Here is a 22,290-nt window from a genome sequence, read left to right on the forward strand (position 1 = left end):
ATTTTCCGATCACAAAAGTTGACCAGTAACGTCGAGAAACAGACTACATTTCCCACTGCATATTGTGTGTTGACCAGGGCGGCCAATCGAACGCAAGGACAGCACTAAGGGGCACTATGTAGGACAAACTGTTCGTAAAGTGAGTGTCACAACATTTTTTAAATTTGTTCAGAGTAATTTTATCAAGAGATGGTTCATAAAGATTCTTATTCTTTAAAAACACTTCACTTAGCTACCCATTTGAAGTAACTTTTCCTTTAAAAGTGTTTACAGTAGGTTAGCGAAAGTTGAACTCAATGAGACGTATTCACGCAGGTCAAACTCGACCGTTATCATTGCATAATTGTATTTGTAACGGCTCTTTTTTCTACTTAGTCTTAGACCATATACATTATATTGCTATATAATATATTGCTATCCTCTATATTAAGCTCTAAAACGTAGTGCTTTTACTATTGCAGGAGTATTTATGTTCAGTTCTCATCTTTATCCTACAGTACACCACTTATTTAGAGTCTAATAATTCTATGGTAATTTCCTTGTCAGCTACAGTATGTGAAGTGGTCAATATTACGTCTCTTATAGAGGCTTTTTGCACTTGGACAACGTAGTGATCTTTCGATATTTGCCTCTCGTGAAATTAAACTCATGCAGTACCCAGTATATAAATGTACTATGTATGTGTGTATTCATACAAAATGCCAGTAAGCAAATTATCTTAGGTTATTGCGATATTATAAAAAACATATATCAGAAATAGTGGATTAGTGGATATTTATATAATTGTAAGCGGCTTTTATATTCATATGAACTGCCAAAGTGCAGAGCTGAACTGTAAAAGTGCAGGAGTCGATCTACATTATTCTGAAACCGAGCTTCTATTCAAATTAAAAATGCTCACTCCATGAAAGATGTGCGGTATTGAGTAGTACTATACTAGCACCGTAGTGCTTACCACAGGACTATGATTTAAGAGTGCGGTCTGCATTGAAATGCGTTGATTTCCCTGGTATGTGGTACTTCATGTAGCCAAAGAAACACATCATTTACTGCGTTTTATACGATAGTTTTCAAGGCGCTTACCGCAGTATTTGAAGGGGCGGTGTAAGCTAATGGTGACTGATTTTTCAGGCATTTAGCTTTCTGTTCACAACATTCCCAAATCGGATCTTGACCTGCCCGCAGGCCTTTAGAAGGGGTAATATTTCATGGGTCATGCTCTGTTGATTGGGGATGGGTTTCAGGGTAAATGCTGAAGGTGACATCTCCGGTTTATTTGGAGTTATATTTAACATCAGTCAATCAGTGTCAGAGCAAAATGAACTGCTCAGCCTTTTGCCTGTGCAGTTCAACACGTTGCAAACTGCTTCTCCAGTCGGCTTCCTGGTTATTTAATAATTAGCAGAGGCTTTATAACATTCAAGGTGCTTGTTGTGTTAATGTACAGCAGTAGTGTGGATAAGAAGGGCTGTGTGTTGAGTCATATATCTGCTTGTTATTGTGACTGTACAGGCCTACTTCAAAATATTTTTTTGAAAACCTGGACTTCTTAATGACCTGAGAAGGGCAAAGGTTCTTTTACAGCCCACCCTGAAAATAACATAACAGATTTTATTCAGCAATTTAGAGTCACAGGAAATCACTGAGGTGACTGAGCTGTTAATACTATAATGTATAGTGCTATAATATAATAATTCCATTGATCCTGTACGCGACAAAATTGGTTATGAGCTAATTGGGGGGGTAAGTCAGTTGTGAAAGGTGATAGCAAGTCTGTCAACAGCGAAAACCACAAACATTGTGAAGGAAAAGTCATGGTCAAAGTTCAGGCTCATGAAAAGTTATCCGTGTGGGAGACCCAGACTGTACTCGATTGTGCCAAATGTATTTTCAATGATTTCTTTGGCAAAGGAGATGGAGGGTTAGATCGTCTGAGCGTGTGAGGCTTTGAACCCACAAATGTCCCCTCTGAGTCTGGGTATATTGTTCGTCAGTCCCCTCAGCATTTCTCAAAATCTCAGAAACGAATTGGCTGGAGGTGGAGGTAGGATTGTGGGCTTGTGCTGACCACTGGGTCTCTTTTTACTTTTTCATTCTGCTCCACCTCGCTTTGGAGCCCTGAGTACATTTCTCATGGCCTGTTGGATGTGTTTCAGCACAAGCCCCCCCTTTGAAATTTTGTCAATGTTTTTGACAACCAGCACATTGCAGGATCAATGCCTTATGCCTGCAATTTCATGTCGCAAGAGAACAACAACGCAGCTGTTCAAAGTGTGAGTGCGTCGTTAGGATCTGTCCTGACTCTTCTGTGAAAGCACTCACCCGAGTAATGCTGCCTCTAGATTAGGCTTTTTTGAGGTCAGTCAGCAAAATGTGAAATTTGCCTCTGGGAAAAAAAAATGTTTTTCCGATAATTAAAGGCCAGATTTGCAGAGTTCATGTCTGTAAAAATGTTAGCTCTGTTTTGGTTTTTTTAAAATCAAGAGGTAGCCAGTAAGATTATCTTTTATATTCAGCTAATATGGGAGTTCACCTTGAGGAGCCTTGTTTTCGCAAAGCCCCTCCAAAGTTTTTTGGACTCTAGGGAGATACCAGTAAATTTTTCATTCCCCCTTCATTATTCAGCGTACAATAGGAGATAACCTGGCTTCCCAAACATTTGAATGACTGAGGACGAACTCTCATTGTGCTTATGAGTAAAATCTCTATTTAAATAACTTGTTGATTATTAGACCTGACTTGTACCTCTAATTATAAAGATATCCTGGCAGTTTAAGTTTTTATGCCATCACAAACCGTTGGGATTATTAGGAGAAAATGTGTCATAGGCTTTTTTATTGTAGACTGGCAAATAGGAGGAACAAATCCTCTGAAACCGATCTTCAGCGATGTTTGAACCGTCTCCCAGTATTTAATAGAGAATACAATCCACATAGTCTGTTTTTAGAAGGTTTACTCATTTTTGCACATTCAAACAGGACCACGGAATCTTCAAAAATGCAAATACCAGTTGTACACGTAAATAAGACATCTCAGAAAAAGAAAAAAAACAGACAAAACCATTTAGTCTGATCTAACTGGAAGGATAGGCAAGGAAAATCACTTTCCACCTGTAATTTCGTAGCTTTATTGTCAATATGTTTATTGATTTAAAGAACAGTGATGGAACTTGAAATACAGCAATAGCGTAATGAGTCCTGAGTTGTAAAGGCACGTAACTGTTTTAGTCTTTAACAGAAAGGACTACGAGGGGATCTGATTCAAGTATATAGTAGTGCTCAAGGGCACTGATAAAGCCAACCCACTGAACACAAACCAGAGAACACTGAGGATGGGCACCTCTTCACACAAAGGGCTGTGGTAGTGTGGAACAAGCTACCCAGCCATGACGTCAAAGCCTGTACCCTGGCTTTTGTCAAGAAACGTCTGGTTCAGAACCTCAGATCATAAACCATATGAGTTAGATGGGCTGAATGGCCTCTACTACATAAAAGACACAGAACATTATAGAAACAAAAGGACACACAAGAAAAGTAGAGGGATCGTGGCAATAATGACAGTGGAAGGAGCTGACATGAGATCCACAAGAGCAGAACAGATCAATTAACATTTGCACCAGGATAAGTGAAGTCTGGCTTATGCTTAACAAGACCCCGAGGACCCGTGTCATATAAAAAGAGCTGCTGTAGCAATCCTCCAAGTACTTTTACCAGGATATATCAAAGTCTCTTCTCCACTGTTTTTCCTTCTTCTTGGGAATCCCCAAAAATACCACCAGTAAACGTAGAAACAAATGTCGCCGGTAAACGTTTAATTCATTGCTGATGCACATTATTGCAGGTGAATTAGCTGTTATGGTGGGAAAGAACTTGACCTTTAAGTGAATACATTTGTTTTATAATGGGCCGGTGAAACTACCTTTTAGGTTTATTGCATAATTACTGCAGGTTTTGAAAATGAGAAAGCCAAAAATGTTAAAAGGCATTTTTTGAACATGACCATGACACTTTTGTCTCATTGCTTTCAGATGTCAATGTGCACACATTCTTGTGTTTATACAGGTGAGGGTAGAGTCCAGCCCAGAGCCACAGCAGCGCGGAACCCGAGCTCATCCTAGTTTCGCTGGTGTTAAGAGGACTAGAGAGCATGTGACCCCCCTCCTGGATGGGACACCAGTCCATCACAGGTACTAACCCCCAGAACTGCTGGTTCCCAGCCTCACTCAAGGTACAAGAGCAGTGTCTGCAATGGGGACTCAAACGCAGAACCTAGTAGTCATGAGTCCAACCCTATACTCACTACGCTACACCACCCACGATACAGACAGATTTAGGACTAATTTATCTGAAATCATTGAATATCTTCTTTTTCCTTGTCATTTATTCTTTTTAAAAACGTCTGCCAGTTGGCAGCGTGGGGAATAAGACTCCTTTGATTCAGATTTTTAAAAATCATCTTAGAAATCTGTTTCAGAAAGCTGTACCAGATTCACAGTATGCTGGGCAGCCAGGAGGGTGCTATTCGACTAATCCCACATAGGCTGGTAATGCAGTCCCTGCTGTGTCTATTGAAGGAGTAAGGAAAGCAGCTTCTGGCAGTTTTTAGACTCTCTCCTGGCCCCGGCTAGTTCTGCTGGTAGAGCATGCGACTCATAATCTCATGGTAGTAGGTCCTTGTCTCACATCGGGCACCAGGTCCTCAATGCTGGAGGTTGGGCACAAGGCGAACAACCCTGTCCTGTAAAAAATAAACTGTTCCAGAATGCCGGAAGGCATAACGGACAAACATCCATCCATCCATCCTAACACTCTGGCTCCTACACTGCAATATTACCAGCATCTCCAAAGGGACCACTTTGTGAGGATGAAAATAAGCAGCAAAGGATAAAAGGGAATACTCTGCAGTGCATGATTGCCGGATAATTATATCACTGAAAACAATTACAAAGACTGTCAAAGAAAGAGTGTTTTCATTTCCCGGTTTCCACTTAGGGGAGGCGGTGTGGAGAAGTGTTGGGGCCCCAGTGGGGGGACACTGCTCTGGTGCCCGAGGCACTGTTCCTCACGGCCTGCTCCAGTGTTCGCTCTCCTATCTCAATAGAGCACCAGCTTGTCACTGGGAAGCTGGACTCAATGGACTTATCTGGTTAAATAAGGCGAAGCTGAACTGAGAGAACTGACTCCTGCCCTGAGAGTTTTACTTACGGGTGATCCAAGATAGAAAAAGAAACGAGGCAAACGACAGCCAGAAAATAAGGTTGGATCAGTAGAACTACGGATTTAAGCACTGAATTTTACCATAATGAATCTGAAAAAAACTACGGTATTTGAATAATTAAAACAGCACCCTGTCCCACCCATGCTAAGCTTTTATCATTTGCATTCCAGACAGAAATAGAGCAGAAAAGTGTTTACAATTCTAAAGATCCCATTTTCCTGAACCCTAGCATACATAAAGGTCCTATTATTATGTTCAGAATGGCTGTTTATTCAGATTCTAGGTGGGAATTACAACAATTCTAAAGATTCCCTACCCTGGCTCAACTGAACCTCTTTCGTCTAGTTTGTCAACTCTCTTTATGGGAGCGGACATTTGGGAGAATATGGAAAATGAATGTGAAGAGATGTGTGGGTTTGGGGAACTAGGCTAAATTCTAGGTTGGGTATAAATGGGATATCTGGAAAACAAAAAAAGTATTCTAAAATGTCTGATTTCAAACTGGTCTGATTTATTACGGACCTCCCTCCCAAAAAGTTGTTTTGCGCGCATGTGCAAAGAGTAATCACAAATGAATGCATCACAGGTTTTTTCCCCCTGCACGTGCATGTGACACACATTGGCTCAGCGAGGACAATGCTGGGTTTCCCACACTTCCCACAGTCTGTTCTCTCTCGTGTCTGCCGGGGAAAGATTGTAGGGTGTTCATCCAAAAGAGGCTGAGCCTGACTGGGGATAACTGCGAAGCACTTTTCTGTCTGATTAGGAAAACCCACCATCATTCTAATGGTCTTTGGAAACAAATATGCTAATGTATTGATTAGAGATTTAATTAAAGAGTGTTTTTTTTTTGCATGCAATGAAAATGAACACTATCAAAATCTTAACTCAGTCCTTAATTACCTGAAATGTACTGGAACAATGTGTACAGAATTTCGATCTGCCTTTTATTACAATCACGTCTTAGAAAAGCATGTCTGCCTCCGTTTAATATTTCATCAACTAAAGAAAGTTATATGATATCACTGTAACCGAAGACTGCCTCTCACCACGATTTTACCGCGCAAAGATTTTGTTGCGTACGTTTTCCATTTCCTCCAAGGCACCTGTTGGTGTACATTTGTTCATTCTTCGTAGTTTTAAAAAAGAAATAAAAATAATGAGATCTAAAGTGCACCATGCTGGCTGGTGTTGTGGAGTTTATTTCCCAATACATCCACCTTTATAATGCATTGATGAGAGTCATTTGACATTTGAAATTATTTATTTTGGGTACACACTGGAGATCAATATAAAGGTTTGTCTGTTATTTATATAATTAACTCTTTAGCGCACACAGGTAGATACCAAGTAGACATAAGCTGATACCGAATGCATGTCGTCAAGTTATTTGAAAGTCTAAAACTTTTTTAAGGTGACATACAGTATATATATTTTAGACAAGAGATATTGTGGCTCATTGATGTACAACTCCCTTTCATGAATGAAGCAAGGTCAGATAGACTTTTGAAATTAAAGGCTTCTACCCATGCATTTGAGGTCTACCCGGGCTATTGTCTTAGGAGGCCACTGACCTGTCCATTTCTCTCAGTTCAGCTGTTCTGGAGTTCTTGGAAAGCTGGAGCAACAGTACATCAGAATATGTGGCTGTTATTATCGACTCTTGAAATCAAGATGTAGTTTCTAGAGTCCATGTGTACCTGATTCAGAGTCTCAGGCCCCATCAGACCACCACACCCATCTGAGACAGATCACTTCTCATTCTAGGGAGCACACAATGGTTCCTATCCTCTACTACGACTGTGGCAGGGCTTTTACAGCAATCTGTCACCTTGCCTACATCTGTCAGCTACATTGGTTTCTTTGAAAATGGCAGATATTTCCTGTAATACATATATATACGCGCCCCCCCACCTCGCCTTTTGAGATTGTCAATGAATCGACTGTCCCACATAAGGGAAGGGTATTTTCTTTGGAGACCCACACTTCCCCCTGTCAATATCCCCTTCTTTTGACATTACAAGCCCCACATCACAAAAAGTCACATCTCACAACTCCCAACTCATTGTTAAACCACCAGTAGAGGAAAGAGTGGCCAGCAAGAAAGCACCCAGATCTCTGCTCCGACCAGAGCTGCCAACTGGCTGGACTGGACCCCTCGAGAACCCTATTTTTAGTGACACTTCTGTTCAATAAAACGTTACGCAATTCACACATATCGAGAGGGATACACAGCAAGGGATCCATTTCTCACAATGTGTAAACCAGCAGTGTAGCTTCGTTTTTTTATTAAAAAACGGCTGCTTGCTACTTGCCTGGGATACACTATACAGAACACGAGATAATCCAAACACTTAAAACGTAAAACGGATTTCACTTGATTTATTAAAAAAAAACACCTAAAGGCTTAGTAGGAAAGGAGTCTTCGGCAGTTTCATTGATGTCTGCAGTGTGGTTGTCCTTTTTTACTGACATAATGAAAACATATATTGCAGGTATTCCCTTGTCTAATGAAACTCAACGTACTGTTCGCCTATACTATATGTATAGTATAACCTTTGCTTATCCTAATGGCCTATTAACTATGCATTTTTCTGACTCATGACAATACATGTTACAAAAAATCGTGCTCTTTAATGTCACAGTATATAGTTTTCCTATGAACGCTGACCTTTCTAAATTGGTGGCATGTAGATGTATTTCAGACACGACCTTTCATAAGCTGTGAATAGTTGGCCCTATTCTGTTATACTGGATGTAACAGAGTCAAGTTCCTCTAGCTAGCACTGTAAATATCTTCCACTGCCTCGGATCATTCCCTGAGGCCTTGACTTGTGCACTTGTGAATTCACGTAGCAACTGGAATTGTAACAGAAAAGGATAATAAAAGTTCCTGAAGATCACGTTCTTCCATCCTCCATTGCTCGAAGCTTCAGTCATCATGAGTGAGGTATCCAAATACGCTGCCCAAAGACACAGTTTACTTCCGGAAGCCCAACTCAACCCACCTGGCTAGCATCCAGCTTCATTCTGGTAACCCTTGTCAAGTAGCAGATGAATCTCAAGCAATGAGGATGAAGTATGTCCCCTCCTTGACATGTAACCTTTCCCAGATCTTTCCTGGACATCGCGGTCATTGGGTCTTGTAGGCCTTTTGACTCAGTCCTCACCTGCTGAAATCGTGCACAAAGGCAAAAAGAAACCCCAGCATCACCTGTGGGAACATGTGTTGGAGCACCAGCTGGGGGTTTCCTGTTTGAGATAGAAAGGCCTTTTCAGTATGGAGTGGCTGTTCCACAAAGAAAGATCGCTCCACCTGTTTCTGTCAGACCTGCAGCATCCCGATCACGATGGAAGCGGGTCCCCTCTTCTTGTCTTCCTTGTTAAGATGGAATCCACCGGCTCCATCGTTCTCCCTGGATGTGTGAGTGCAAGCACCACTTAGGCGGACCGAAATGGATAAATAGGATCCGGCAGGATGTTCTGTGATCCTAAATGAAGCACCTGTCCTCCAAAACATGCTCCCCTTTCCCCCTCCCACCCCACCCTCCCCTCACACTTCCTGTCCTCTGACCCCAACAGACACGGAGCCTCTCTCTTCCTCTCAGGATCAGTGCAAGATTCGCTCCAGGTACTGAGGGTGTGGGTTTTCTTTGACATATTTTTGGATGTACCAGCAGGTCAGGTGAGCCTTCAGGTCCTCCTCAACCACAAAGTCCATGGCGGCCTTAACAGAGAGGTGGGGGAAAAAGAGAAACCAGTTTACCGTCACATTAATCCACGAGGATATAAAAGAGGATACAAAAATTGAAGCTGGTTTCAAGCCAAGCCAATGCTGTCAAGAGAACGTTTGGGCAGATACAGCTCTACTGGAGACCTGGCAAGGGGGTTAGCGTGGGTTCGATTCCAGACCTGGGGTGCTATCTGCCTGGAGCTTGGATGTTCTCCCCGTGTTTGCAGGGGTTTCCTCCAGGTGCTCCAGTTTCCTCCCACTACGCAGACAAACTGGTATATTAATGGGCTTCTGGGAAAACTGTGCCTGTGGGTATGTGCTCTGCGATGGAGTGGCGTCCTGTCCAGGGTGTACCCTGCCTTATGCCAGTTGCTTGCCAGGATAGGCTCTCTCTCCCCTGTGACCCTGAATTTGGAAGAGGTGGTTAGAAAATGGATGAAAGAATAGCTTTATTGGATCCACAATTTCTGCTTTGTATACATGAAGAAAATGTTGTTTGGAGTTTACTTTGGGATTGAAGTGTTTCTGTGCGCGACACTCTTCCTAGTCGCAGAAACTGGAATGGACAGTGGATATTTCAGGGATAACCAAGTATATCATCTGTTGTTATCACCTGCTCTTATCTGCGGAAATAAATGGTAAGCATTGAGGTTCATGGCTGGTCACTCCAGACACAAGCAAGGCGCTGATAACAAACATGCTTGTGCACTGTGTCTTGTGTAAGAGTGGCGCAAGGAAAGAAGTTTGGAAATGAAAGCTGATGTAGTCTCCAGTGTAGCAGCAATAATAAGACTAAGAACAATCTATTTTATATAGCACCTCTTAAGGTACATCATCTAAAATCAACAAACGGTTTATCTGAACGTCACAGCGAACCTTGGCTAATTAAGCAGGAGCTACAAGCATTCTTACACCAGACGGAGCTCAGGGAATGTCTTTCTTATGACTCCACAGAAGATCTTAAAGTACAAAGCATGCCTCCACCACGAAAAAATGAACAATATATAAACCTCCTTATTCCATCTTTCCAAATGGGTTTTCATCTTATTCCAGTCAGCGGTTTTGCCAACGTCAACTTGTGAGCCGAAAAGCTGAGAACTAGCCTGTTTTTCCTTGCATATAATGGGCAGCAGCGTTAAATAAATTTCCAGTTTCAATCAAGTTAGCTGTCACAGGGTCCTGGGTTCCTCCAATGTTTGTCCTATTGATTTGTCCATTCATTTATTACCGTCAAGCACACTGAAGTACAACAACAACGGCAAAAAGATTAAACAGATCATAAACACAGATTGACGTAAGGAGAATTTCAAATTTCAGTCATGCTGAAACTGCTTTAAAAAGCAAAACATGCAAGGTAGTTCTGAATTTATTGCAGTTCCTTGTATCTAGAGTCAATAAATGAGGCCCGGCTTTACTTTTTACATTCTTGCCTCATTCTTTGCCTGAGATGCAGTCAAGACACTCACATGCTCTGAGACAGCAAGATTCACCTAATAGATTAGTAGGAGGCAGAAATAATACTTCCCCAGCCATACAGGGAAAGGCAAAGGGTAAAAACCCAGTGTACACCAGAAATAAGGTCAAACCACACCCTAATGATTTCTCAAGATGCATCATGTCCATCAGAGACGTTTCTGTGTTTACTGTTTCCCCTGGTTGGACACACCTTATGACTGCAAAAGCCTCAGTGCTGCTTCTACACTACTGTGTCAGTGCAAAAGGACATCAATAATTTATACAATGAATCTTGGATACTGAAACAAATGGTTAGATGTTTTTTCCCTCAGCCCATTTTAAATGCAAGTCGGAAAATGTGCGAGGGTGTGGGGGGGGGGGGGGAGGATATTTTTTATGTGAAAACTTAAACCAGGGGATTTTTCTTCTCTTTCAGGCGCAAACAAAATGCGTCCCCGGAGACCGAACAGCAGATCGCTCTCAGACTGAATGGCAACAGCCCCGTCCACCAAAGTGGAACCTGCCGCCTGGCTCTCCTAAAAATGAACTGGCACGGGAGGGGAGAGGGAAAAAAAAAAGAAAAATCAGCCCTTTGTTTTATGCACCAGGTAAATAAACTGGGTGAGTGCACTTCAAAAGCTGCAGGGATTTCACCCGAAGTGAAAAAGCACAATGGGAGTACAGATTGTTTTTTCCCTCGTCCTGTTCCCGCAGCGGCTTTATCAGCGTTATTCTTTTAACGTGGAAAAAAATGAACTCTGCACTACTGAGCTGGCACATCTGGTGGCAGCGTTACTATGCAAACAGTGTGTTGTCAACAGAAGGCTTCGCATCGATGTTTGTATAAAGCGAGAGATTCTCTGGCTTCTAAGAAGCCCAAGAACTTACACTCTGCTCTTCAACTACACAATTTATGCCGTAGCTGGGCCTCTGAAAAGCGTCCGGCTTATTTTATTTTGGTGACTATGCCAAAACTTCAAAGCCTCCACACAGGCCCACAGCGTTGCCATGGAGACAGCTGAGAAACACCAGTGGCCAGGGAAGAGCTCTTAAACTAGCTTTTAGCTTCTGGTGTCTGCTCTCCCTTGTCAGCAGTGTGTGGCCCTGCTCAGTGACGGCATTAGCAAAATGACTCCCGATAAGAGAAGCATTGCCAGCGCAGTGCCCTGCCTTTGAAATGGAGATAAAGCGCAGATGTCTTCCTAAAAGCTTTGATAACGTGCGAGACGGCTACACGTCTCTCGGCTGAACAGCATCACTAACCAGCTGTGAGCTCCCCGCCAGATTCGCTCACAAAGTCCCTTTCTTTTAAGGGCACGCTCTTCATAAACAGCGACTTCTTTAAAGGCGGGCAGGCATGAAGTGGTTTTCTTCTGGCCTGCTTCAAAGCGCGCAGAGTAACTCTCCTGTGGGGCTCCACGCATTGGTTATCAAAGAAGCTCCAAGTCACAGTATTCGGCTGTATTGAAAAAAAGAATTACGAGCATTCCATTCAGTTTATTTTGCTTCTCTGCAAGCTTGGCTGGGGGAGACGCTGAAGTTATACTCTTGCTGGTTTGGAGCCAGGGAATTCTCAGCTAATGAGAAAGAGCTCTAGCAAGACACTGCTTTCACCAAGTACTTTAGGGGAGTCATATGGCCCTGTGCTTTATTTCACACAGGAGAATGTTGAATGGGAGACAGACATTTATGGACTGGATTCCTTTTTCTCCTTGGCCAACCACTAAAACGTTCTTTGCTTCCCACTCCTGATTTCACTCATTGAGGTAGCCGTTCTGCTCATTTTCTTTTTGCAATCTGTGTGCTCCAGGACGCTTTAAACTGGGGGTAGGACCGAGATGGGCATCCTCGCCTCTCTGTTCACGGTCAGGCGGGGAGGCCAGCGCCATAAATCCCGAGGAGACGAGGTAGAGTGGCCAATTAGACGAAAGTGGGGGGTTTCTGGAAGGTGGGAGGAGGCTAAAACAGCTGGCAAATAACACCGCAGGGACACGAGGAGGAGCAAGCACCAAACAGACAGGAGGCGAAGGCCACAGTCAAACACCAGGGCCCACACGCCAGACCACCCCCCTCCAACCCACTGCAATTAATTGACAGGAAGTGTAGCTCACTCAGCTGAACCCCCGACTCCTACACATCTCCACCCCAGAGCCTCGGGTTCGAGTCCCGCCAGTCTCGGCTGTTATTTGGGCAGTGGGGTGGCTCTGTGGCTGAGGATCTGCACCTGTGGCTGGAAGGTTGCCGGTTCATATCCTACAAGTACTTGGGACGGGTCGTAGACAAAAACTTGAGTTGGGACAAAGGCTGTGACAGCATTTATTAAGAAGGACAACGGAGACTCTTTTTTTAAGGAAACTAAGCTATTGTAAGGTAGACAGAACTACCCTTATGTTTTACTACAGCTCTTTTATTGAAAGTGTCTTAACATATTATTGTCTCATTTGCTGGTTTGGTAACATCAGTACCATTGATTGTAATGGGCTGGAAAACCTAGTCAAATTAAGTAGCAAATGAATTGGGGTGCAAATCAAATCACCTGAGATATCCTCTACAAACAGAGAGTGGCAAAGAAAGCCATGTGTGTTATGAATTGTGTCTCTCACCCCCCTCCACTGCGAGTTCACACTTCTCCCGTCTGGGAGACGCCTCTGTGTCCCCAGGTGTAACACAAACAGACACAGGAAATCTTTCATCCCCACTGCAGTATCTCTTTCAATGTTTCGTAACTATCTCCTCCCTTATGTTGCTATAACACTGTTGCATTGACTTCTTGCTTGGTAGAATTTTGTCTGCCATTGTGTTATGTTGAGAGTGCTGTAAAGCAAATTTCCCCAATGGGCCAATAAACCTTTAATTGAATTGTCTTTGTGTCGTATTAGCCAAAACATCCTGCATTTACAATGACAGCGGCGTGGCTTGTCTCTGCTCTGGGAGTGTGCAGCCTGGCTCTGTACTGCATGCCAGTGGTCAGCACAGGCTTGGGTTGCCAGCAGGGAGCACATGAACTTTAAACCACTGAGAGGGGAAAAGCTGTGCCCTCTGACAGCTCCTTCTGTGTCTGTGTTATCAAATGGCCTTTTTCTTGCAGTGTTTTACACACTTCGCATTTAGAAATGCAAGAGTAAGCAAGCACCAGAGTAAAGCCATTACTCAAATTCTGGAGGCTGTGGTACTCTTGAAGGAGTATCCTGCTTGAATAGGTATGCTTGAATAGGTAAATGACAGCCAATCGTCCATTGGCTGTCATTTAGTTTGATCTGAATTACCCTACACCACACAGCTTCGTACAGTGAAAAAACATCATGAAAAAGCACAGAAAAATGTAACCTTTTTTTCTAAGTGCACAAGATTCTCTGGATTAAGCAATGTGTGAGCACTGGTTTTCACCCAGCGATCCTGCCAGGGCTGGAGTAGAGCACTGTAGATGTAATTTTCACAACATTGTCGGTTTTGCTGACTACTGAGTAATTACACCAATACAACTATGATATACAAAGAAAGAAATGCCACATTTCAATTCATTTGGGTACAAAACCAGTGTCTTACCTGGGATTTGAACCCTGAACCTTCTAGTTACAATTTCAATTCCATTTTGTGCCTTGTAGTAACCATATAGGCTACTGTACTGCCACTGCACTAAGTTAAAAAGAAAAATATTTTAATAGAACTAGCATTCGATTACATTTTGTTGAACACCTTACAAAACAGGTTATACATCATAATACAGTTTTATGATTTTGTAACAGTTTTGTTTTTCTGCATGAGTATATATTGTCTCTCCCCTGCTACAATGTAATGCAGCATTGTAGAGAGAAGATATAAACTTGTAAAAAAAATATTGTCTTTAACTTAATAATCTGTCAAGCTAACATCAGTGAAAAGAAGATTTGTACAAAGACTCATTATGGTGTCAGTCTTTACATTATCTGTTCTCAGCTCTGACCTTGTTTTCCTCTCGGTAACCTTGCAGAGCTATCAGATGTGTCACTTTGCTTCCCAGGATGTCAGGAAGCAATGCTGCCCTTAAGGATACCATGTCTACTCACCCATATACATTTTATAGCACACTTATGTGCATGTATCATGTTAACATATTTTTCTCCTTCCATCCATTCATTTTCTAATCTCTTCCTCCAACGCAGGGGGACACTCACACCACGGCCAGATTTCCCAGATGCCGTTACCCTACCAGTATGGCTTTTGACAGTGGGAGGAAACCAGAGCACCAGGAGTAAACCCACGCAAACGCAGGTAGACCATAGAAACTCCACACAGACAGCACCAGAACTGAACCCAGGACCCCAGCACTGCAAGGCTGCAAAGCTGACCACTGCTCCACTGTGCTTCCATTTCTCCACGACAACACCCCCCCAAAGAAAACTAGCAACCCTGAACAGAAAGGCAGATCTCCTTGAGTGCCTCCACTAGATATCTCTGCATGCAACTCACTGCAAAGATGGCTTCTTTAATTCACCTAAAAACAAAACACAGGCGTTGTCTATTTTCGGCATCAGTCTTGGTCTAACCACACAGGGGCCAGGGGCGACAGATTTTTTTCTCCTCTGTTGCCTTTCCTCAGTCTGCAATAAAGACTGGCCCAGGTAGTGTCCCAACAGCCTAAAGTAGTCTATTGCAGATTAGCCTACTGTGTGTCATTCTCTCTTAATCAGTAAATACAGAAGCCTGTCTGGCAAAGCTATCAGGCATAGCTCCGAGTCCCATACCTTGGCCAGATGTTTAGCAATTCCTCTTCCTCTGTAAGCATCTGGGACCTCCGTGTGCTGCAGATCAACAGTCCTTTTCCCCACGTACTCATAGAGAAGTACAGCTCGGTCATGAGACCCTGAGGATTAAAGGAGACACCATCAGCCATTCTGCAGACGCACCTAGATTGTTGCCAGTCTCCCTTAGGCCCACCAGGACTCATCAAGTAAGGGCATCTTTGACGACATCTATTCGGATCCAAGTAGAACTATGATTTTACTGTTCTGGGCCATAATGTATGGCTCATACACCTTAGGTAATAATAATAGCTTACACTTATATAGTGCTTTTGGACACTCCACTCAAAGCACTTTACAGGTAATGGTGACTCCCCTCCACCACCACCAATGTGCACCCCCACCTGGATGATGCGATGGCAGCCATAGTGCGCCAGAACACTCCCCACACATCAGCTCTCAGTGGGGAGGAGAGCAGAGTTGAAGCAAATTCATAGATGGAGATCATTAGGAGGCCATGATTGGTAAGGGCCAATGGGAAATTTGGCCAGGACGCCGGGGTTACACCCTTACTCTTTTCGAGAAACGCCCTGGGATTTTTAATGACCACAGAGAATCAGGACCTCGGTTTGACGTCTCATCCGAAGGACGGCGCCTGTTTACAGTATAGTGTCCCCATCACTATACTGGGGCATTAGGACCCACGTGGACCGCAGGGTGAGCGCCCCCTGCTGGCCCCACTAACACCTCTTCCAGCAGCAACCTTAGTTTTTTCCAGGTACTGACCAGGCTCACACACGCTTCGCTTCAGTGGGTTGCCAGTTGTGAGTTGCAGGGTGATATGGCTGCTGGCTAGGTACAACACAGAACCCCCCCAAGAATGAAAGGAATCAGATTTGGATCTGAGTGGATGATATTTTCTCTGTGCTGACCCTGAACATCACAAGGATGACACAGAGAATCGCTGCCAGCGGGCCTTGCCAGTCACAGGCCGTATGAGAGGTAGCCCTGGGAAAGCAACTTCGCTGTTGCGGGCAAGGACAATTCAATCCAATACTTTAATGCCACAACCACCAGTTGCATGGAATTTGGTCTGATGAGCTGCTACAATTAAAGGACAACAATACCAATATACAACATGGAGCCTATAATAAACAGCATCCCGCAACACATCTTCACATAGCACCCTAACACACACCAGTAATTAGATCAGTAACACTGAGACCAGATACGATAACGATGAGCCGCGCATAATTTTCTAAATTAAGCACTGACTTCTCAGCCTCTGAGTAGCTGCTGTTATAAAATTCGGTAGTCCTTATCTTGATAGGCCTAGGACACTTACTAGAGAGGAGAAAAGTCAACAGAGGTTGGGCAGGATGGGGGTCAGTGAGCATCTCTGAAGCTTTGCCTTTCAATCTAGAGACGTACAGTGAGTCCACAGACAACCGCTGCAAAACGCACACATCAGAGACCTCACCCCCTACACACCGAACGAGATCAGCAACCCTCACCTCCATCCACACACTGTAAGCAAAATACTGTCATGGCCTCCTAATAATCCCCATCTAGGAATTGGCTTCATCACTCTGCTCTCCTCCCCACTGAGACTTCATGTGTGGTGAGCGTCCTGGCGCACTATGGCTGCCGTCACATCATCCAGGTGGGGGCAGTACACTGGTGGTGGTGGAGGGGAGTCCCCATTACCTGTAAAGCACTTTGAGTGGAGTGTCCAGAAAAGCGCTATATAAGTGTAAGGAATTATTATTATTATTATTGCTGCCTGTACCACAAAGCATTCACAAATCCTCATTTGCTAAAGCTACACAAGGTTAACAGGCTGCCTTTTTAACTTGGGTCGCTATGCACACACACTTCTCTGTATATAAACCTAGCAAGATTTAGATTTGTGTACTGTGTGACTACACATTTACTTTTCCTCCACAGCTTATAGAGCTGACACAGTTCCACCATAACCACTATTTACACTGAACATATTATATATACACGGCATATAGTGTAGATTATGTAACTCTGCTTTCATGATCCCACACAGTTTACCAATAGATGACTGTATAATGCTCTTCCAAATACATATATATAATATATAACCATGAGCACTAGAAGATTTCTGACAGGACACAGGGGGTAACGTGGAGGGTAGCCACATGCAATACGGAGCCTTTTAAACAAAGGGAAACCAGAACAGAGTAGGGCTTTGATAAGCAAGTAACAGGGTTGCTAGGAGAAGAAGGGGGAGGTGGGGGGGTTTACCAAGGCCGTCACATCTCTAATCTCAACGCCGTGCCCGGGTTACACGCGTAGCCTTCGTTTCAAATATGGCCACGTCGTTTCCTGAACACCTTTTCTCACCCTTTCGCTGCGCGTTACTAACAATCAGAGGCACACTCGTTTTCCTGCGTGATTCCCCAACCACGTTCCGCCCTTACGTGTGGTGTCTCAGATACGTTATGTAGCCAAAACTGACAAAAGGATCCCGGTTGTTGTTGCTGTTGTTTTTACATGGGGCTTCAATTGAGCTCAAGTTTGGAAGAGTTCGACTCCTGGCACAGACAGCGGGTCCCTTCCCCCGTTTCCGCCTCTCTTCGTCCAGACCAGCTCAGCGAGCCTGAAAAGGGTTGCCTTTCAGGTTATTTGTTTTAATGACCCTTTTTTTAATCAGGAAAAACTGGCGAAACGTGTGCCGCTGTGCTGTCGAGGCCCGACCCTCCCGAAATCCCAACACGCTTCGATCGGTCCACTCGCGTCTCTCCTGCTTTTGTTTTCCCGTTTCCATTTTTAAATCACCGTGGGTAGTGCCTATCTGATATCGTCCCCCCCCCGCCGCTTCGTATTTTAGGGCGACGTGAAGGCTGAAATGTAAAAGAACAGGGGAGGAAGGCATCGCTTTCGGTGACAGGAAACTGAACAAAACAAGGTCTAGAAGAAAACTATACCTCAGCTGCAGCGAGGGGTTTTAAGCAACAAGCCGGGAGTTTGCAGTCTTTTCGTCGCTCCGTAAATTACCGGAACCAACCGCGATCACAACCTCCACGGTGTTAAAATGGAGATATCTAAAAACACATTTTGTGTTGTGTTTGGGGAGGGGGTTATGGGGGTTAAAGCAGACGTCGCTAGTTTTTAAACTTCAGCTTTTACTCCCGCACGATTACCGTTGTTAAAACGACGATGCGAAACGAGTACGATGAGGATGGCTCGTCAAAGCAAGCAACAACAACAACAACAACAACACGATTCTTCTAAGTGCTCGTTTGGAAACAAAGGGAGGGGGGGAAAACTGCAGTAAAGTGCATTTGCAATCGCGATCTCCGGACTTTACCGTTTAATCTAACAGTGAACTGCCTCCTCTTTCTGTCGTGCTCCACTTTGATCGGGCAGTTGAGTTGTTCAAGGACGTTAATCTGCGCTGCCTGGGCCATCTCTATTATTTCTGTTAGTATTTTCTCCCGAGATCATGCAAATAGGTAATCAGTGGGCTACGAAGTAGGGCGAACTACGACGGAGAGGATTCATGATCCCGTAAACTGACAGAGAAGTGAACAGAACACATTCTCCAGCCCCAGGAAATCAGCTGGAGGGACACGTGGGGCGCCTTGGCCAATCAGCAGCCGCAGCAACTGTTTTGATCCGCTGCGCTGCTGCTGCGTTAAAGGAGCAAAGCTCTCCCAGGCTCTGCCGGCGCAAGGAAGGCCAAGGGCCCCAAATGTCGTGCCCCCCGGCTCCAGTGGAAGCCCTGGAGATTATAGTGTGAACACAGCGCGACAGCTGTAGGCACGGCTCTTGGCATGACCGGAGCTGCTGATGTGCAGGCTAGCGTGTCGCCTGCAGCTTTGCATGACTTGAGAGCTGCAATTAATTTTTTTTATAACTGCGTGTAGACCACTGTCCAGTCACACACACACACACACACACCCTGAGACGATGTGTCAAGCTCTCAGCGGCCCAGGAAAAGTAAAAAAAAAAAGCACATCCATGGCAGAAGTTCCTAGGCCTTAAACCCTGAAGCGACTGTTACTGAAATACATGACTCCCATGCGCGTACAGACACAATCAGCATGGAAAAACCAGAGGGACGCCTGTCTGGAACCGAGAGGTGTTGCCTACTCTTACCCTCAGGAAGACATCAGCGAACACAAAGACACAAGCATCCATTGTCAAATCTTTAGAGAGCGGCCAATTAAGGATGAAATGTCCCTTCGGTGCTAGGAAAACAGCAAAAGTACTTAGGGCACATAAATGCCCATAGGAAGACTGTTGGTGTTGAGAACGGGTTGCTTACTCCAAAGATTGATTCCTGCACAAAAATCGTAAATTGGTCATTAGCCTACCTAGTCTTTTACCTATGGATACAAAGTTTCAGTTTTTCCTGGGGCCCCCTGTTAAAAAAGTGAGTGTGCCATATTGCGAAATGCCATTCACAAAATTAGCTGGCAGCTGCGGTAACATTTTTTTTTTACCATATGTGCACAAGCAGCCAGCCTGAGGGAAGCTGCTAGCATTTGCTGTCCGGCTCTGGGAAGAATTGTAACTCTCCAGCTTTGAACTTCCGATCCCCAGTTTCTATATGTTAGCTACAAACCTCCATATCGTGGCCCACGGCTTTTGCACAAATGATGGAAGTTCTCATTCAACAAATACTACAATGTCTAAGCTCAGATAGTTGCATGCACGTGATACTTTTAAGATTTGTGTTTAGCAGGATGCTTTTCTAAGAACCGAGAAATTATAGTTTTATAGTGATCTTACCACTAAGAACTCATAATGGTCTAGAACGTTAAGACCTATGTGACTGATTATGTTATTGATCAATTAATAAGAAACTATGAGTTGCTGCAGCACCTCCTGATTGTTCCTTTGCACAAGAAAGCAAAGACTTTGGAAGAATTTGAAAAAATGCGAAGAATGCTAATTGAGCTTAAATGAGTTCCCTTCACTGACCTCCTCTCTCTCTCCGGGCTTTGCAGATAATACTGAATGATCCAACGGCATCGCTTGCAGTGAAGGTGAAAGATTACCGAGTCTACCTGTGGTTTGATCTCAGTCTTCTGCTCCCTCCACGGACACCCTGTGAAGTCTCTCCTGGCAAAACGAATCAGTTTCAAAGGAAGATGAGCAGTCTCGCAGACGGAGAGTGACAGGAGCGCCGCACTCTGTCCCAGGCAAGCCGAATGTCATTTCTCAGGCTGACACTGCGTGAGGTGTGTCGGGTCAAAGGGCCTTTTTGACCACTTCAAGCTGCAATATCGCGGCCCTTTTTAAAGATGCTGAATTATAATTAACACATTATGATAAGCTTTCTTTAGGATCAAGGAAAATTCAAAGCTTTCTCTATAATAATAATAGGTTCTGACTTCACACCTTTCCTCACCTCTCTCCACTTCACACTTCCTGAGTTGCCTCTCTGCCCCTCCTGTGTCCTCCCCTCTCCCAGCTTTTGTTCCTCTGTGCTATTTCATCTTTGCTGTCTGCCCTGTCTTTCTCGCACCTGAAGAAGGCTTCACGGCCGAAACGTTGTTTTCTCCCTTCTCTTTTCAGCATGGAATAAACCTTTCACTTGTTCCTTTGCAGTCTATGCATGCTGACACAGCTCCCCACTTGTATTATTATTATTATTATTATTAGGCATGTAGTAGGTGAATTGCTCCTAGCCAGATGTTTTGGCAGTACAAAGATTTTGGCACTGGTGTCGGTTGCCACTCCGTGAATTTGCAGCAGATTATTTTCCATGTATCTGATAGGTTGGAAACATCCTGCTAGCTGAGTCCGTGTGTTGTGTCTGTATTGCAAATGAATAGCTGACTGGGTTGGTTTAAAAGACAAGACAATTCCCAGCTTTCTTGATCAAGTGTGCACTGCCGTAGTGGAGCGGTAGAGGAGAAAGTGGGACCTGGATAGAAACATTCTTGAAAAAAATGGTTGATAAAAAACGAAAAACATTGTCTCTATGTGAACAGTAGATTACATTTATTAAACAATAATCCTATAAGTGAACAAAACAGAATGATCCTGAAGAAGGGTCCACGGCCGAAACGTTGTGTTCTCTTTCTTCTTTTTTTCCAGCATGGAATAAACCTATTACTTGTTCCAAAACAGTATGATGCCCTAAATAATATTTAAACTTCCTGTGAAAATTAGATTATTGTTTAGGATTAGCACAGGGCATTTAGAAATGCAGAAGAAAAGATTAGAACAACTTTTATCTCCAGCTGCAGATGAAATACCATGTTTTTTATTCCATGGTGTTCTCCACTAGAGGGCTCAATACCCTGTAACAAACCCAGACAACAAGTTCAGACATGCACTCAAGGTTTAGAGGGTTGTAGGCTCAAATTGAAGAGAGCCATGTGATCACTTCTACAGCACTGTTTACTTTTAGTCATTCAAGCTGCATGTCCAGAAAGTGAAGCCTGACCCTTGTTCTATCTAGGACTGCTGTCCAATGAAGTCTCTTTCTTCATGGAAAGAATTGCAAGTACTTATTCATTTAGCATCTCATGATGCTGGAGAGGCGATTGATTCATGCCTTAAAATAGGCATTTTGAAATGTTTTCAAAGCATAATTAGCTTCTTTTACCGGATGCAAGAAGGGACTGCTTTGACAACCTTTTTTTAAAACAAAACTCTCATGATTTAGAAAACCACATCTAGTTTTTAATCAATCCATTCCTTTTCTAACCTCTTTAACTGATATGGGTCACAGGGGGGGCTGAGTCTATTCCTGGCCAGCATTATTTTTTAATATTAAAAGAAATATTAGGTGTAGAGATTTAAAGCACGTGTTTGAGACCTGAATGTAAAACGGTGTAAGAACAGGGTTGTCGCACCAAAGTAATCATAACGATGGCGACACATACTGTACATCGCTGCACAAATCTTTGACACTGAAGACTTGATCAGGAGTTACACTCTACGAGCATCAATAACTTGCTCAAAGCCTCCATTACTGCTATTACAACAACTTTGACTTTTATTTATGCGGCTAAGTTAAAGGGAGAGGAAGCCACGCTTTTCGTTTAGAAATCTTTAATTCACATTAAACAGGATCTTAAAAAATAAACAGCCAAAAAAACAGGTGTTGTAGTACCTAATCCATTGCAATCACCAAACAGATCTAAGTGACTCATTGTCAGGTGCGTCTCTTGA

The 22,290-nt window shown here is 43.6% G+C and overlaps 1 protein-coding gene and 1 long non-coding RNA gene across 4 annotated transcripts; one reads left to right on the forward strand and one right to left on the reverse strand.

Annotated features, from left to right (window-relative positions):
* The first annotated feature begins 61 nt into the window (after positions 1-61).
* LOC148645205 (uncharacterized) lies at positions 62-22,290 on the forward strand. Of its 2 annotated transcripts, none has more exons than XR_015928240.1 (5): positions 62-139; positions 4,062-4,186; positions 10,842-11,026; positions 14,548-14,656; positions 20,112-22,290. It is a non-coding gene; the product is annotated as an uncharacterized LOC148645205 (long non-coding RNA). The 2 variants fall into 2 exon arrangements; XR_015928239.1 differs by having other exon boundaries at positions 10,842-11,013.
* natd1 (protein NATD1) lies at positions 7,585-18,724 on the reverse strand. Of its 2 annotated transcripts, none has more exons than XM_088612179.1 (3): positions 18,467-18,721; positions 15,130-15,248; positions 7,585-8,944 (listed from the first exon to the last, which is right to left on the reverse strand). In XM_088612179.1, the coding sequence occupies exons 1-3, from the start codon at positions 18,564-18,566 to the stop codon at positions 8,828-8,830; spliced, it is 336 nt and encodes a 111-aa protein (XP_088468305.1). In that variant the 5' UTR covers positions 18,567-18,721; the 3' UTR covers positions 7,585-8,827. The 2 variants fall into 2 exon arrangements, with proteins under 2 accessions (XP_088468305.1, XP_088468306.1); XM_088612180.1 differs by lacking the exon at positions 7,585-8,944 and adding an exon at positions 13,631-14,041 and having other exon boundaries at positions 18,467-18,724.

This window comes from Lepisosteus platostomus, chromosome 19 (assembly GCF_059453375.1).
Source record: "Lepisosteus platostomus isolate fLepPlt1 chromosome 19, fLepPlt1.hap1, whole genome shotgun sequence".
Lineage (NCBI taxonomy): Eukaryota > Metazoa > Chordata > Actinopteri > Semionotiformes > Lepisosteidae > Lepisosteus > Lepisosteus platostomus.